Raw genomic sequence first — 15,606 nt, forward strand, 5'->3', positions numbered from 1 at the left:
TTCATTGTCTGTTGGATTTCTGAAAGTTCCCAGCAGCTCCAGGTGGTCAAGAGAAATGGCCGAGCATTTGGGATTTCCAGAGACAGGGTTACCAAGTTATGCCTAGTAAATGTATTCACAGTAGCTATTAATAAGTGTAAAGTTATGCGAAGTTTTTAACAGTGTTGACTATTTATTGTATTTAACAGTGGTGCTGTTTACCGTTTGTCCTCGTCCGTGACAATTTTCTATCCATTGCTTCTGCAGTCATCACTGGTTTAATCCCAAAAGCCTGGCTAGGAGACACACCGAGTTGTTTCTTAGTGTGAGCTGTAGTTTTTGAAATGACACTTGAATGTAGCTTGACCTTGTCTGTACTTGTGACCAAGCAGGTCATACCAATTTTTGGTTTCACAGTTCTTGCTGCTATTCAATTGCCATCAACTATTTTGAGACTGATTACTCACTAACAACTGCTTTGTAATACAAAGAAAAGTGTGCTTCCTTGTAAGTGTTTGTCAGTGTTCCTCCACCTAGTCCAGCTCTGTCTGCTGCTTGCGTTTTCTTGCTGTTTCTTTTTCTAGTTGTCTCCCTTGGAGACTTCGCTTTACGTCTTTGCTGGGTTCCTGCCAGCCTTCAGCATTTGAGACTCTCTTCAAGATTTTTAAAATACATTTTATTGTAGGAAGAATAAACTTTTGCAGGCTGGTAGAGAAGAGGAGATAGGGAAGTATGGAATAACGTATCATTTAATTCCTGCTTAGTAGCTTTCCCGCTGTTTTCTCAAGGATGTCTGTTCTTTCTGATAATCCCTTATATTTGCAGTTGTTTCATTTTCTGCTAGTCTCCCTCTTACAGCCTCTTTCAATTTAATTTCTGTGCCTTCCGTCAGGATGATATCACGCAGGTAAACTGGCATTTATAAACACCCCTCCAAATATGTGTTTCTTTCATGTCCATTTTGCCACTCATTTTCAGCACTGGTCACACAGTTCATTGCCATGACTTGTTTTCACAGTAAAGTTTTTTGAAAGGGATGCAAATGATTCTGCTGTTAAGCTGAACTGCATCTAAACATTAGGTCTGTTCCTTCTTGAATCACAGCCTACTCTCTCCTGTGCAAAACCTTTCCCTTCTGTCGCTTACATCCCACAAAATATATGCTGATGCTTCATTCACTGTAGAATTGCTCTCTGTTAATTGCCTTGTTCTGAAAAGTATTAAGACTATTGCCCGTTATATATGTCCAAATGAAACAAGCTCTGGGAAGCTTGAGAAAGAGATAGAGCTACCTCTTCTCTGGTGGAGGAAACCAACTGCTGGGTTCCCTGACAGTATGTGTAAATAGCCTGGGGGAACGTAAAGTTGTAAAAGAGAAATGCTCAGTGTCAAGACCGTAAAGATGACCCAAATCATTACCTCTTCTAGGAAAAGGAGAATTGTCCAGAGTCTGTTGGAATCAACTAGGGTACAAAATGTGAGCTGAGTGCACAGATATGCTTTCATTATGATATTTTTTTCTACAGATTAAGGTCATTTAGTTAAGTTTGGTTTAATTTCTGGAAGAGACCCTTTTTTTGTTTTTACTGGCACTAGATTGATATTTCATCTTTACCTTTAGTTGCTTTCTGTTTTTCTAAAATATTCTTCAATGGGTTTGGGAAGATAACGGACTGATGGTCGTATGTATCACTTAAGGCAAAGGCTTGCTGTTTAGCAATTAACAGTAGTTAATGTAATCACAGAATCATCTAGGTTGGAAGAGACCTCCAAGATCACCTAGTCCAACCTCTGACCTAACGCTAACAAGTCCTCCGCTAAACCATATCACTAAGCTCTACATCTAAACGTCTTAGGTGTTTTATTCTGTAAGAGAAACCTGTAGAAATGCCTGATTGTACTCAGGGTAACAGCATCAGACATTCTATGTAATGAGGATTAAACCTCTTATTCCTGTACCATTAGTAGACATGAAAAAACATCTGAAAGTCATTGGTTATAGGTTATAAAATAAAGTATTCTGAAGTGAAGGTTCTATATTTAATAATTGTGAAAGTATCTCTAGAGATACAGCTAGTAAGGAACTACTGGTTCATTTTCCCAAACAGCTGAAATCAGTCCTCCCTGGCCCTATGTTGTGTTGCTTCAAAAGTGAAAGTTTAATACAACATACGTAGTGTGTTTGGTAGAATTAAGATGTAACTCAAGCTTCTAAATACCAAAGACCAATAACACTTGTGCAGTGATCTAAAGTCAGAATAACTGTGCCAAGGCACATTTTTCTGAAGTAGTGAAAAATATAAAACTGACAAGAAAAATGAAAGTCGGTTACTTTCTATTTATTGGATTTCCTGAGTATAAATGTTTTCATTTTTTAATTGCTTTTTCAGTCTTTATTGTGTTTTTTAAAAATAGTAATGATATAATGAGACGACAGTACACACATCTTCCCTTATTCCAATGTAAAAGAGAAATGTGCCTTTGGTAAATTTTCTTAGCTCACTTGTTGTAAATGGCAAGAGCTAAAGAGCAGCTTACCTAAAGATCTAAAAAAGTGGTATGACAGCAGAAGCTTGCTGAAGAAGGAAGAATTCAGTCCTTTTTGATTGTCTGTTGATTCCCTTTCCTTTGTGGGAGCCAGGCCGAGGCATCTGGATTCCTTGTGGTCTGCAGAATGTCTATATTTAACCCTGAAGCAGTTTAAGCCTTTGCTTAGAAGGCTTTTTACCTGACACCAAAAGTATCAGAATGGCTTCTTGATATCACTGCTGTGCTAGAAGTTGATTAGGTTCTTGACACAAATATTGGCAGTGCTTTGCAGAATTATTAGTTTTTATTATTTATTGTGGTTATTTTCTTTTTGGTTGTGAGATGTTTATATGGAATAAATATGTGTCTTACATTCATACCAGCATTTAAAACCTTTATACAATGTATACATGTGCTCTATCTGTATCACCAAATGATAAATGTTTATTAAGAATAATTTTAAATGGTGCTTTTTTTGTTGTTGCTTAAGTGAAAAATATAGCATCCTTAGTCAAAATGTAATGACTATATGGCAACTGATTTCTAGTTTGTTTTATTTGGGGGTTGTTCAGTTTTGTTTTAAGCACAAGGCATTTCAAATTGGAAGCAAAAACATGCAAGTATTTTGTTATTTTAGTTATTGTATCTATTGTTACTCAATTATTAAAGTGCGGATGATGAAGTAGTGCTATAATAAATTTGTATTGTGAGGTAGAATTGTTTCTTGAAATGTTGTTTAATTTGAAATGCCTGTTCTCCACCCTAAGGGTAAGTGCTTTGAGGCACAGATCCCTCTGCCTTTAGTAAAACATTGTTTTATATTTTAGCAATTTAATTCTCACTCCTTGCTGATCTCACATATTCTTATGCTTCCAGAAGTGTCTCTTCCATTTCAGTATGGGTATTCATAAAATCATGTAGTGATCAGAATTGCTAAAACTGACCTTTGTTACAATTCATGTTATCGGTAATGGTTTTGTTTCTACCATCTGAAGGAACTTAACCTATTCATTTTCAGTTTCTGCCACAGCGGCCACATTCCGCCAATCCGGACTGCATGACTCCGCACGGGACTATCCTGCATCAAACCTTGGATTTCGATGAGTTCATACCACCAATACCACCTCCACCCTACTACCCACCAGAGTACACCTGCACACCTGTGGTAGAGGCACAGAGGTGATTCTTCTTCCCTGTTGTTAGTTACTGCATAGCTCTGAGCTACAGACTATGAAACTCTTTCAAAGAATACAAAGCAATGTCTTCTGCTTACGTTAGGTGCTTCTTCTCCAGGGAGATTACATATCTATTCTGCAAACTTGTTAAAACTCATGCGGAAATATTCATATTAAAGCACTGTTGTGATAGAGAAGTGATTGAACTTAACTAAAGGCAGGGATAACAATACCTGAACTTAAAGCAGAACTGAGCTTATAGATAATCCTTTTATGGTTAACGTTGTGCACTTGAAGTTGAATGTGAGATTTAATTTTCTAAGGGAATGATTGCTGTGTATGTGCATTGTTGTGGAGTAGTGAAGGACATGAGTGATTGAAATGGGCTAGTACAGATGGCTGGTATCCAAAATGAAATGCAGTTTTTTAAAGCTACGCTATGAATGAGGGCTTCATTTTGGCTCTCTGCATTTCTTGAATGAAATTATTTGTAGTGTATTTGCTTTTGATACAAAGCAAGCTGTACATCACTGTGGCATAGATAATAGTCTGCCAAATAAATCTAATGTAATTTCCTAAGAGTTAATTTGCCTTGTTTGTGTTTTTAAGTAGAGGACTCCATTTGGACTTTGCTCATTCCTCGTTCAGTGCTTTATATGAAGTCACCATTAACAGCCCAGGAATATTGTATCCAACTGAGCTGCCCCCTCCTTACGAGGCAGTGATTGGAGAGACACCTGCCAGTCAGGTAAGAAAAGTCAAAGGAAATTCTTTACGTAGTTTCCAAATGTTCATGATGTGAAACACTTTTAGATTATTTTAATGATCTAAAATAATTTAGGAGTTAATTGTACTTTGAGTCAGAGGAACCTGCAAGCCCTGAAGGAGTTGATTTTTTTTTCAGTAATTTTTTTTTTTTAAAAAAGACAAAAGTAATATGAATTATACATTGTTTGGGGGGAAAAGATTGATCATATCTGTGATAAGATTTTTTTTTATGTAGTACTAAGTAAGGTTTAGAAGGTCTGTTTATTGTTAAGCACAAAATCAATTTGGGCACTTTTGTAATTGGGATTACACTTTGCATGTACATCAGTATCCAACAGCATAACAGCACCTAGCATATAACAAAAATATAATTTAACAAGCCATAATTTAAAGTAGCAAAGTCATGCTCTTTCAAGGAGACCATGAGCTTTAATTTATAGATGTATTAACTGCTAAACTTTGGTATCTGGGGTCAGTGTCAGTACCTTGCATGCCCATCTCAGGACAGATGGGTTCCAGAAGTGTTGGTCACATAGCGAAAAGGAGTGGTGATTTTAAATTACTAAGTGGTGGTAATTGCATAGCGAGTTTACGTCTGCCTGATAGCTGCTGATTAGGAGAGCTTGTAGGAGCAAAATAATAACAGGTGCTCCGTATCAGAAGTGAAGTATATAGGCAATGCTAACTAAAGCCTACACAGCAACTTTGTATGCTGCTTTTCATGGCAAAAGCCCTAGCCTATTTTTTGCAGTCAGTGTCACAATCAGTCTGTAAATGGAGGAATAGAGACAAAGTCCAAGACAGTTTTAGGACTTTAATAGGAAACAAATGGACTCCTAAATTTTTATGTGGTGCAAATGTTCCCATTTAATACACATCAAGCTACAGGACAGTGTGAACTGAAGCCCTCACTTTGCAATGGAAATCACGGCAGAGCTTTAGCTACAGAAGTGCTTCTGGGAACTATTATGTGACAGTAATTATTAATCTCTTACTGAGCATCAAGCAATAGATTGTGTTTGGGTTTAGATGGATTGAGCTCCTTAGAGTTTTATTAAATTGTATCAAATTAGATTCGGTATTCATGCATTTCATACACAACAAATGTCAGCGCTAATTTAACTGGTTGAATCTAAACAAAAATTGCTGTTGTCATCTGTACTGATTAGGAATTCTGGTTTTATGACCATGGAAGAAAAAGTTTTCCACACTATTTTCCGTGGGAGGTATTGACTAGGATGTAGAAAAGAACAAGCATATCAAGGATTTGGGTGAATTATACCAGTGACTATTTTGTGTTTTACTAACTTGTAGTGTGTTCAGACTTGTTAAAAGCATGTTTTTTCTTACCTTTTTCTATTGATAACTTAGTGACTGTGTTTGCCAGCCTTTATGTTGAAGAATGTACAAGTCAGTAAGGTTTGTTACACTAGGCAATGCAGGAAGCTGTGTAAGCCCACGTGCCAGCTGTACACGGCTGATCTAACTAAATCTTGTCACTGTTGTCTCCTACAACTAAAATCATGATTCTCCTTCCACCCCCCCGCGCCCCCCCCCCCCCCCGGCAAGAAGATTAATCAATTACAAATGCATATAAAGTAAATTCAGGAATTATTTTAGATTTACTAGATCGAAGCTACAGATGGTTCTTTTTCAGTAGTGGAGATTTGCCAAAACCTCAACCTTGCATGTAACTGATTTTATAGGCACTAGACCATTTTATAGGTACTAGACAATGCTACTACATCTGTCAGGTGACTGGGAGAATGTACAAGGCCAATAAACAGCACAAGTATTCAGCAGATATTCTTTTGTCATGGTTAAGAATTTGTGAAACGACAAATTTTAGTAGAACCTTTAGATTTTAAAATACAAACAGCAAACACCTTTAAAACGTTATTTCTTCAGAAGTCTAGTTAAAGAAAATAATCATTTTCTGATCCAACTTTCTGCAGCAACAAAAAGCACTTGAGGACACTTCCTGCTTTGGACAAAACTTTACATCCTTTTTACAAGCTTATACTTGCTTCCATAAAGTTGCTCTTGCATTACCTATTTGAAAATAAAACTACAATTTCCATTTTCAAAAGTAAACTTTTTGCAGTTTGGTAGTAGGTGTTCAGGTTGGAAAATATAAATCTCCTAGCTGATGAAGGCTATTATTTCAGCATAAGCAGTAGAATATTTCTAAAATGCTGATGTAGTGAATAAAACATGTACTAAAGACATGAATGTGTTGTGCTAGATTGAAGCAGAAGAGGAAGCACTTCCACAGTGAGTTCCCGGGAGTCATCTGCAACTTACAATGACATCACTGATCTTTTTCTTACCACAGATATGATAGTTTTCTTCAAAGAAAAAAGATCTCTTAAGAAATTTTCAAGTATATTTCTAAAAATATGACTGCTTTTGCCTTTTCTTTGTTTTCCAATCCCTTATTCATGTATTGCTGAGTTAAAATGTTTCTGGTTCTTTTTTATTTTGGGGGGTTATATTCACAAACCCTTAGGCTTAGAGTCACTTTAAAAATTGTGTCCGAAAAATGTTTTTTGATCACTTGGTGAGAGTAAGCTATGGATAGATGTTTTAGAAATGAGTGGGTGCAGTAAGCTATGTGTATATATGTATGCGTTAATCTACACTGGCATATGCATTGAAAGCTCTTTTCTTAATAAGTTCAGAGTAATAGCGTCACATTCAATTTTTTAGAAGGCCAGATACAAATTAATCTCTTGACAAAAAGGTTTTCAAAGAGGTGAATGATGGTTATTTCTAAAGTCTGTCACCAACTGTAATGAGCTTTTACTAGTTAATTGTGGCCCTACAGTAGTAGATTTGATTCTTTCTACTAAGGATAGTATTCATCTTATTCCCTTTGACCTGTCTTTCTATATTTTTCACATGTATTCTTATGAGCTATTTATTGGAACCTTTTTATGAAATATACACACAATAATCATAATCCCAAAGATCTGCTGAAAATTTAATGAGACTGGCAAAAAGGTTCAACACAAAGTCTATTAAAATCAGTAGAAAGAAAAATTTCCAAATTTCCGTTGTTTGTGTATGAAGTTTTTCCAGCAGGACTGATTCTACATTTTGTTGTCACGATTTTCAAAAGTGAAGGGAAGTTACCCACTTAGATCTACTCTTTCAGAAAAAAGTCACTAGTATTATCTCCCTTCAGCAATCTCCGATAGGGTGAAGAACACCCTGCCCCTCAGTGTGACAGTGATGTTATAGGGCTTAGAAATACAGCAGGTATTAACATCTTGGCAAATACATAGAGGAAAATACTGCTCTTATGATTGTTTTTGTGGTTATTTTTTTTCTCCATCCTTTTTAGGGTGATATAATGTGAAACATAATGTGAAACGTAATACGAAAAATATAGAATATTGAAAAAGAGACTGTTTTTAATAAGTTTGAAGCACTGTAGACATGCAAGTTTTGTAATGTGGCCATGCAGCCCCAGCTGCTGTGTATTCAAGATGAATTTAGCTTGTAGATTCTAGAAAAACAAACTAACAAATGCTTTAAGCATGTTGCTTTGCACTGCATTTTTCCTGACCCAAAAACATTGTAAAATATTGCAATTAGTTTTCAGACTGAATAGCAGCAGATAGTTATTTCATGTTGCCAGCTCTGTATTGTTCAGATCATCAGTGCTATACTTTGTTTTGGTAAACTGCCTACTAATGTACTGTTTCATTAAACAATTTTCATTTAGGTCACTGGTACTGATCAGCAAGTATCTGAATCAAGCTTGGGGGAGAGGAACATGACCCCGGGCTTCAGCACACAAGGTGATTGATCATAGTGTTATTGTCATCTACTTGGCAGAGATATTTTTGGGTGGGCTTTTACTTCTTTTCTGCCTTTGCCAATATAGAAAGAAGGATTTGCTTCCAAATTGTTCATGGCAAGAACCTTTTCACAGCCATAAAAGATGTGGCTGGAAGCACAGTGGAATTGAGAAGGGAATTCTGTTTAACAAAGCATGCTCTGTAGCTCCCCTGGAAGCGTACTCATTGTGATTAAAGCCCTTTGAGGCAGATGCGGCAACTGTCATTTCTCTTTGAAGAGTTCTGCGTATAACAGGCAGTTTGTTTCTCGTTGTCAGCAAACATGAGCGCCTGTATGATAGTGCACATGCCCCCTCTGCATGTTGTAGTTACCCTGCATGGCTTCCAGCAGCCCAGACAAAAAATGTGCTTCCCGAAGCACAGATGTGAATGAGAGTGGCATATGAGTAACATCTCAGAGCATGTTTGTTTTAAGTAAAAAAGTTACTAACAGAGGCCTCTTTAATGTGTCTGTTGCTGTGGAGGGCCTTTTAAACTCAGTGGTTTCAGCTATGCAGATTGAGAGATGCTGGGTAGTTTGCATTAAATAATTACTGTAGTAAAATTACTGTAGTGAAACTTCCAATACTTTTCATATAATTTCGTATAATGAACAGACTGGTAAGTGTTCTCAGTTAGTACACTTATAGGCAGAGAAGAGCAGCCTAGCAAGCAGAATCTGGTCTTAAACACGGTGTCTGTTCTGCATATAATTGAAGGACTTCAATTTCCAGAGCCATCAGCTGTCACCTTTAACTACTGCTAAATATTAAAACAAACAAGCTGATGTTTGACAACTGCAATGGAGTATGATAACTGAAGGTGACTGGCCTTTAATTTCTGTTATTAACAAGGACTTGGTTTGCACAGCTAGGTAGCAAAATACAAAAGTACGTTTGGACTTCACATCCACATATGAAACTAAATTTTAAGAGCAGGTCTTGCCAGTGCAAGACTTTTGACTACTTGGAAGCAGTGGACAAGCTCTAAAGCCATGGTTTTGATGTTACATACTGTGATGTGCACACATGAAGGGGAACCAGGAAGGTCCTCTGGTTGTGTGAAATCAATCAGATGTCACCATTCCCTGCCTTCTGAGCAGTGATCCCTTCTCATCTTCTTCAACCCCCTTCTCCTGCTTTGTATAGTACTTGAGGGAAAAAAAAAAAGTGCCCATGGAAGAGTAGCACAGTATGAAGCTGTAAATACAGTGTAAAGCCCTTGAGTGGTGGAAATACGGCGTAAGGCCCCTGAGGTGGAAAATGGTACAAACAGCCCCAGTCTAGCTCTCAGTTAAATCCAACCAAACCAGAGTTAAGACAGTGAAGAGTTTTGCTTTGAAGACAGGCACAAACTTCATACTTTCATTTATCCAGTTATCCATATAAATTTATAGATGTTTCAAAGCTTCATTTAAAAGAATATGTTGAAAAGAATCATCTCGTTAGGTAAAAAATGTTTGGGGACCCATCACATATATAAATGGTCCAATAAACTACTGCAGTTTGAGCAGTGCATATTATGCATTTTTAACATAATGTAGCTGCACAGATGTATTTCCGTAAGTGATTATAATGTCCTTTTTGGCAATCTTGTGATTGCGTTGTAAGTATTACAAATCTATTTCCTAGGAGCCCCAAAAGAAAATAGTTGGCTTGATCCATTTTATGTAAGGAAAAAATGTCTTTCATAAAATCTAATTTCATGAATACTTGTTTTTCATTTTAATAGTTAATTTCTGCCTACTGTGAAAAGCTTTCTGCTTCCTAGACACCAAAATTTGGGGGTGCTTATAAGCATTGTCTTATTCACTGCAAGATCCTATTTTTCTGTTCCTGTGAACACAAAAGTTAAAATACGTTTGTCTCATGAGTATGGTTAGTGACAGCTGTTATGCAGAAAAGGGCATCAGAGGGTGCTGAGCTGAATAGAATAATGTGATTTGTGTTTTGTAAATATTTTGATTTTGGATGTAGGACCTTCTCAGGAATTGCAGTCAGATCTGGGAAAAATGTTGCTTATATTACTGGAGACTGGGAGATGATGTGATCTAGTTCTATTTCTTCCATTTCTGTCACAAATTTGGGAATAATGCAGAGCCAAATACTTTTCTTCATACAAGGAGTCATTTTCATCCATAACGTCTATATGAACACACGACAGAGGAAGTGTTAACGATGTCAATTTGTAATACAGAGGGCTTCCAAGATGATGTGGCCCTGCACAGAATGTTTAGCTTTTATCTGAAGCGTGAGTGTGTGATTTCTTAGGTTGTGTGCCAGAGATGTGTTGTCAAGAGTTCTCATTTGTAAAGATCTTAGATACATGTTTGAAGGAAATTATGCCTGGTTAGGAAGCTCATATTCACGGTAGCGATAGGTTTGGAAGCAATCAGAGGCTTGTTTTTCCAGCATTTCTGTGAAGTATTACTTTGCCTACCACCACGTGCAATCTCTCGCTGCTTACCAGAGGAACCAGCAGTGGAAGATCTGCTGCTATCCAAATGTGGTTTCAGATGGAACTTTGGCTTCAGTGCTCAAAAATGCTTATTAGCTGATGAAAGTAGTTGACAACACAAATTACCTTCGCTGAAAGACACTAAAAACAAGTAAATTATGTTACTGCTTTGGCATTCTGTCACCTGAAAGGTTTTGAATCGTTATTGACCTACTTGACAATTCCTAAATTTAAATCAGTATGTTGAAAGCGCAGGGTGGTGGTGGTGCAAGAAGTCTTCCTTTTTCTCTGGATCTCTTGTTTTGCAGTTTCTGGTGAGAGCACCTCATTGATGGTCTCTGAGGCTGCTGATGTCCCAGACCACAGCTGCTCCTCCGAAGATCTTTGTTCGCTGGAAGTTCAGGGGTCTCTCCATTCGGCAGATTTTTCTCCCTGCTGTACAAGCCGCAAAGGGGCTACAGGCCAGAGCTGCAGCAGTCTGGATTACAGCATCCACTGCAGGTTCCACAGAACTTGCTCAGAGGGTTTTCCTGATGAGGATGACAGTTTGCACAGCAGAGCATCTATGGACCAGTCACAAGGACAGGAAAATGAGAACTGTGCCCACAGCAGATCCTCAGACTGTTCCTCAGAGAATTTCAGCCCCTCAGAAAGAGAATTGCAGAGTTCTGCTCAAGAAAGCAATGTCACAGCACATTTGAAAGAAAAGAAGATCTGTTCTATGGTCTCTAGCCAGCATGCTGTCCCTTCCCAGACTGCTCCCTGTTTTGGACCTCCAAATACTGCATCATATGTGAGCAGCCCTGAGAGTACTGTCCAGCAGCACCATGTGACAAAATACCGAAATTCAAATATAGTCCGATCATCGAGTGATCCTGTATCGTGTTCGTCTTATCCAGAAGGTAGGTGTAGTGTAACGAGGCTGATGGAGCGTGATGTTGGTTTTATGCATGTAGTGCTGCTGTACATTGTGAAACCTTTCAGTGAGGGTTGACTGACATGTGAAGACTTTAATTCTGTGCACACCATCTAGCTTTAATTTTTTTTAAGTGAAAGTGGTAAAAATGACAGAGTGAAATTAATTTTGGATTTTCTGAATTGTACCAGCCTTTCTGCGCTGATCAGAAAACCATCTCCTGAGTAGATGCTTTCACCCCTCTTTTACTGTTATATTGAGAAACTGAACTACAAGGTTGAACAATAGCTGGGTTCTATGTGCGAAATGATTAATTGAGCTGTCATGCTTATAATACAGCAGGTTGTGTTTCCTGAAGGTGACACTGACATTGACAGGACTGGTTCATTTCAGAGGCAGTCACAACTGTAACTGTATTGGACTGTACAGTGACAAGTTTTAAAAAAAAATAAATGAAAGACGAGGCACATGACAAGTTGATGAATGAAAAGGAAAGCTTTTGACTGCTGAGGATAAGCATCTTCTGCTATGAATCTCCTTTTAGACAAGTTGGGAAGAAGAGGAGAGGAGCTGTTAGCTGAACACTGTATCTTCATAAAAATCAGCTTATTGGTGGAAAATAAATGTTTGATTTAGTAGGGAGTGGCTTGGTCAAATAACAGCAGGAATGTAGATTTAAAATGTTTGAAAAGTACAGGTTTTACAAAAGGATGTAAACTGGAGAGATTCGAAGGGGTAACTTGGAGAAGTGGTTTGAAAGTAAAGATGAAAGCTTTGTGAGTTGTCAGACAGATGATCCTGATACATATGCATTCACCGGCCTTTCTAAGGCTTCTAAAGAAAAAAATCATGACTAGCTCAGAGCAAAAGTAGACAAAATGCTGAAATGACTGGTTTCATTTAGGAAGATGAAGTGTTGGTTCTATTATGTGTTTTGCATTGTTATTCTGTTCCTATGAATTTCAGAGACCTCATACCTAGTTCAGTAATTGAATGTCTTCTGCCTTTAAAAATCCGGCTTCAGCATGCTGTCGAGGAAATGTGAATCTTTAATCTAGAAGTCTGCACTTATTTTTATGAAATTTACTCGGCTAGGATATGTAGGTGCTATGAAGCTGCTGTGCAGACAGTAAGTAGGAATTTCTGAATCCTTTACGCTGTGCCAAACATGAGAAGAACAGCCCTTTCTCTTCTGGATTGCATTGTGTGCGTTTTCCATATTGGGCTCCATATGCTCTTTGAGTAGTGTTTGACAGAGATATTAATGTAGGCAGCCATGTCTATGTGCTCTAGCTGACTGCTGGGACATCTGCCATAACAGATGCTCTGCCGTCATTCTTAACACGTCCTAAATACATCCATCATCTTTTCTGGAGGAGTGGCATTATTTAATTTATTATAGTTATAGGAATTACTTTGACTAATTTCCAAGTTCCCTAGTGGAGAACAGGGGTTAAACATTACTGAGATTTAACTGGTCTTAGCAAAAATTGTAAAAATGAATAATGAAGCAGAGAGAGTTCTAGAGTTACTGATATACACATGGCAGAGGGGGAGCATGAGATGGGGTAACTCAGAGGGAATGTATTTGTGCTGGCCTAGTTCGCCGTTATGCTGTGTACAGAAGATTCTTTAAAACTGGATGTTCAAGAGAAGCACTTGAGTTTAGATCTGCACATTTCTTTCATTTATATTTTTGGCAAACTAGAATTTGCAAAATTTTACTCTGTGAAGGTTTTCACTACTTCATTTCACTCACCTTCCTCGCTCTACTTGTTGATGACCTTTATTTGGAAATCAGAAGTGGCACAATTCTGCTAACATGTACAGGCTGCTTGTAGCAGCCCTTAAGCACACTTTTCCTAAGCTGTGACACACAGCTGAAGTTCTTTATACTCAGCTCACTTAAAGAAGCATTTGATCTTGACTACTGGTCTAACTGCATATTGTTGAGACTAATAAGTCATGCAAGAGACACGCTACAGATTTTGGGGAAATGAGGGTTGGGGGAGCTTCAGGCATTTTCACAAATGGGAAAATGTAATGGTCAGATCAGTAAGTGGGTTTAGTTTTGTCCTAGGATCCTGTCTTTTTGCTTTAAGAAAAATAACTCACCTGCTGATTAACGCGCCCATAGAAGTCAATGGTAACAGGTTTAGAAGTGCAACCTCAAAGTTAACTGTGTACAGCTTTTTTTTATTTTTGAAATTGGTCTTGAATGTTACTGTGATTGCACTGCACCTAGTTTGGAGCATAATTTATTTGGCACAGGAATGTTGCATGAGTGCAACAGGGCTGTGACACAACAGGTGTGAGATCTAATATATTAGTGATCTGGGAATCAGGCATACAACTGGGTAGGCTTTTAGATTGATAACACAATTCATGTGCTTCAAGCACATCTTGGCAGGATGGACTCAGTAATTCCCCCATTTATCATTTAACGCTGAAAGTGAGCTTGTTTATTTGTTTTAAAATATCTGTCATTTCTAGTATAGAAAGTAGATGAAAGTTCAGTGTAATAGCTGCCTTTATAATCACTGTGTAGTCCCTGACAATTTAAGTCTTGTGCATTCACATAAAATCTCTGTAAGAAGTTTTTACCACTTAAAAAAATGGAGGAGGTGGGGGGGAAACCTTACAAATGAGCGGTTTGCACATTTTCCTGTCTTTTCTCCATAAAGTTTGTCATAGCAAAGGAGGACAGAATCAACTTTGAGCACTGATCTTTGTTTCAGTAAACTTAATCTATACGGAAATGTGATAGACCACGTGGCTCTGTCAGCTGATTGTCCTGGGATACTCCAGGGTGATTATGGTAGTGCCTGTGTTCCAGGTGATTCAGGATGGTGGCCAGTACTGTAGTTTTGTCTCTGGCACAGATGTGTTAAGCAGGGTAATAAAGGATGGGAAGATGGAACTTCTCGAGTGTCTTCTCTCATTAAGCATGCTGTGATTCATGTGTTGCAGTACGTCAGCACAATGAGGAAAATTCAAGACAGAACAGTGGCTGTCTCTTTTCTTACTTTTCTGTGTAGCATCTTATGTTTGTTTGACTTCATTTAATTATTTTCTTTACAAACCTTCCCTAAAGATATGGAAGAAAACCTCTACTAATCTACCAAGAAGTTTAAAATAGTTTTCAGTTCTGAAAACAGACACAAACATGCACAGCAGAAATGGAAGGGCTTATTCCATCTTGCCTGTCAGAAGCTTGAGATCAAAAAGAGTGCACTGTCAATTACGGCATAGTGTGATCTTATGATCATTGACGCTTGTGCTGGCATCCCCGAAACACTGTCATTAGAAGGCAGCTATGTCCAGAGCTGTTTGCAGAAGCTCTGCAAACATTTGTTATTAATTGGATCACCAGTAACCATAGTGGTCACCTACCCGTTAATCTAATAACATTTCTCCTGCAAAGAATGAATTCTTTTCTTTTTTTTTAAAAAGGAGGAAAAAAGAGGTAGAAGTATTGAACAAAATACCGTTCTTATAGAAATAAGAGAGCTTCATCTTCCCTGTTTTTCTTTTCTTTTTTCTCTCCCTCTCCCTCTTTTCCTTTTCCTTTTTTTTAAAAAGACAAACTCTGTCTGCCAAGGAAATACAGGACGGTCTGAGGTCTGCCCTTAGAATGCATTGAGCCTTCTGTAACTTAAGTGCTTAGGCCTGAAGTATTTAGGATTTGATAGCTGTATAAGAGGAAACCAAGCAAGGAACTATCTTTCTGTCTGCGTTTCTTTAACAGCTTAAAGGACATTTCTGAGTATAGTAGTTTCTCTTTGTGAGTGGATATCTTGCAAGTAGTATTTCAGCTGAGTAGATTCATTCTGTAAAGGAGATGACAAAAGATCCAAATGATCCAAATGTATTTTTCCTTGCTTTCCGCACAGGATAACAGGGCTTGATTGTGCTGTTTCTGTCTGTCTGTCTTTGG

General features: G+C 37.9%; 1 protein-coding gene across 16 annotated transcripts in view; it reads left to right on the forward strand.

The window, feature by feature from the left end:
* The window catches only part of ENTREP2 (endosomal transmembrane epsin interactor 2), a 171,272-nt gene that overhangs the window by 134,977 nt on the left and 20,689 nt on the right, over positions 1-15,606 (forward strand). For 15 of the 16 annotated variants that reach the window (XR_013956089.1, XM_080608099.1, XM_080608098.1 and 12 more), the window contains 4 exons: positions 3,527-3,687; positions 4,293-4,431; positions 8,182-8,257; positions 11,062-11,655. Coding sequence is in view for 15 of the 16 variants with exons in the window: in XM_080608099.1 (XP_080464225.1) it covers positions 3,527-3,687; positions 4,293-4,431; positions 8,182-8,257; positions 11,062-11,655 (970 nt within the window). In the remaining variant the exon portion in view is untranslated. The remainder of the gene's footprint in view (positions 1-3,526; positions 3,688-4,292; positions 4,432-8,181; positions 8,258-11,061; positions 11,656-15,606) is intronic. The other variant, XM_080608101.1, reaches the window with a different exon arrangement.

Source organism: Anser brachyrhynchus (assembly GCF_964034855.1).
Source record: "Anser brachyrhynchus genome assembly, chromosome: 11".
Classification (NCBI taxonomy): Eukaryota; Metazoa; Chordata; class Aves; order Anseriformes; family Anatidae; genus Anser; species Anser brachyrhynchus.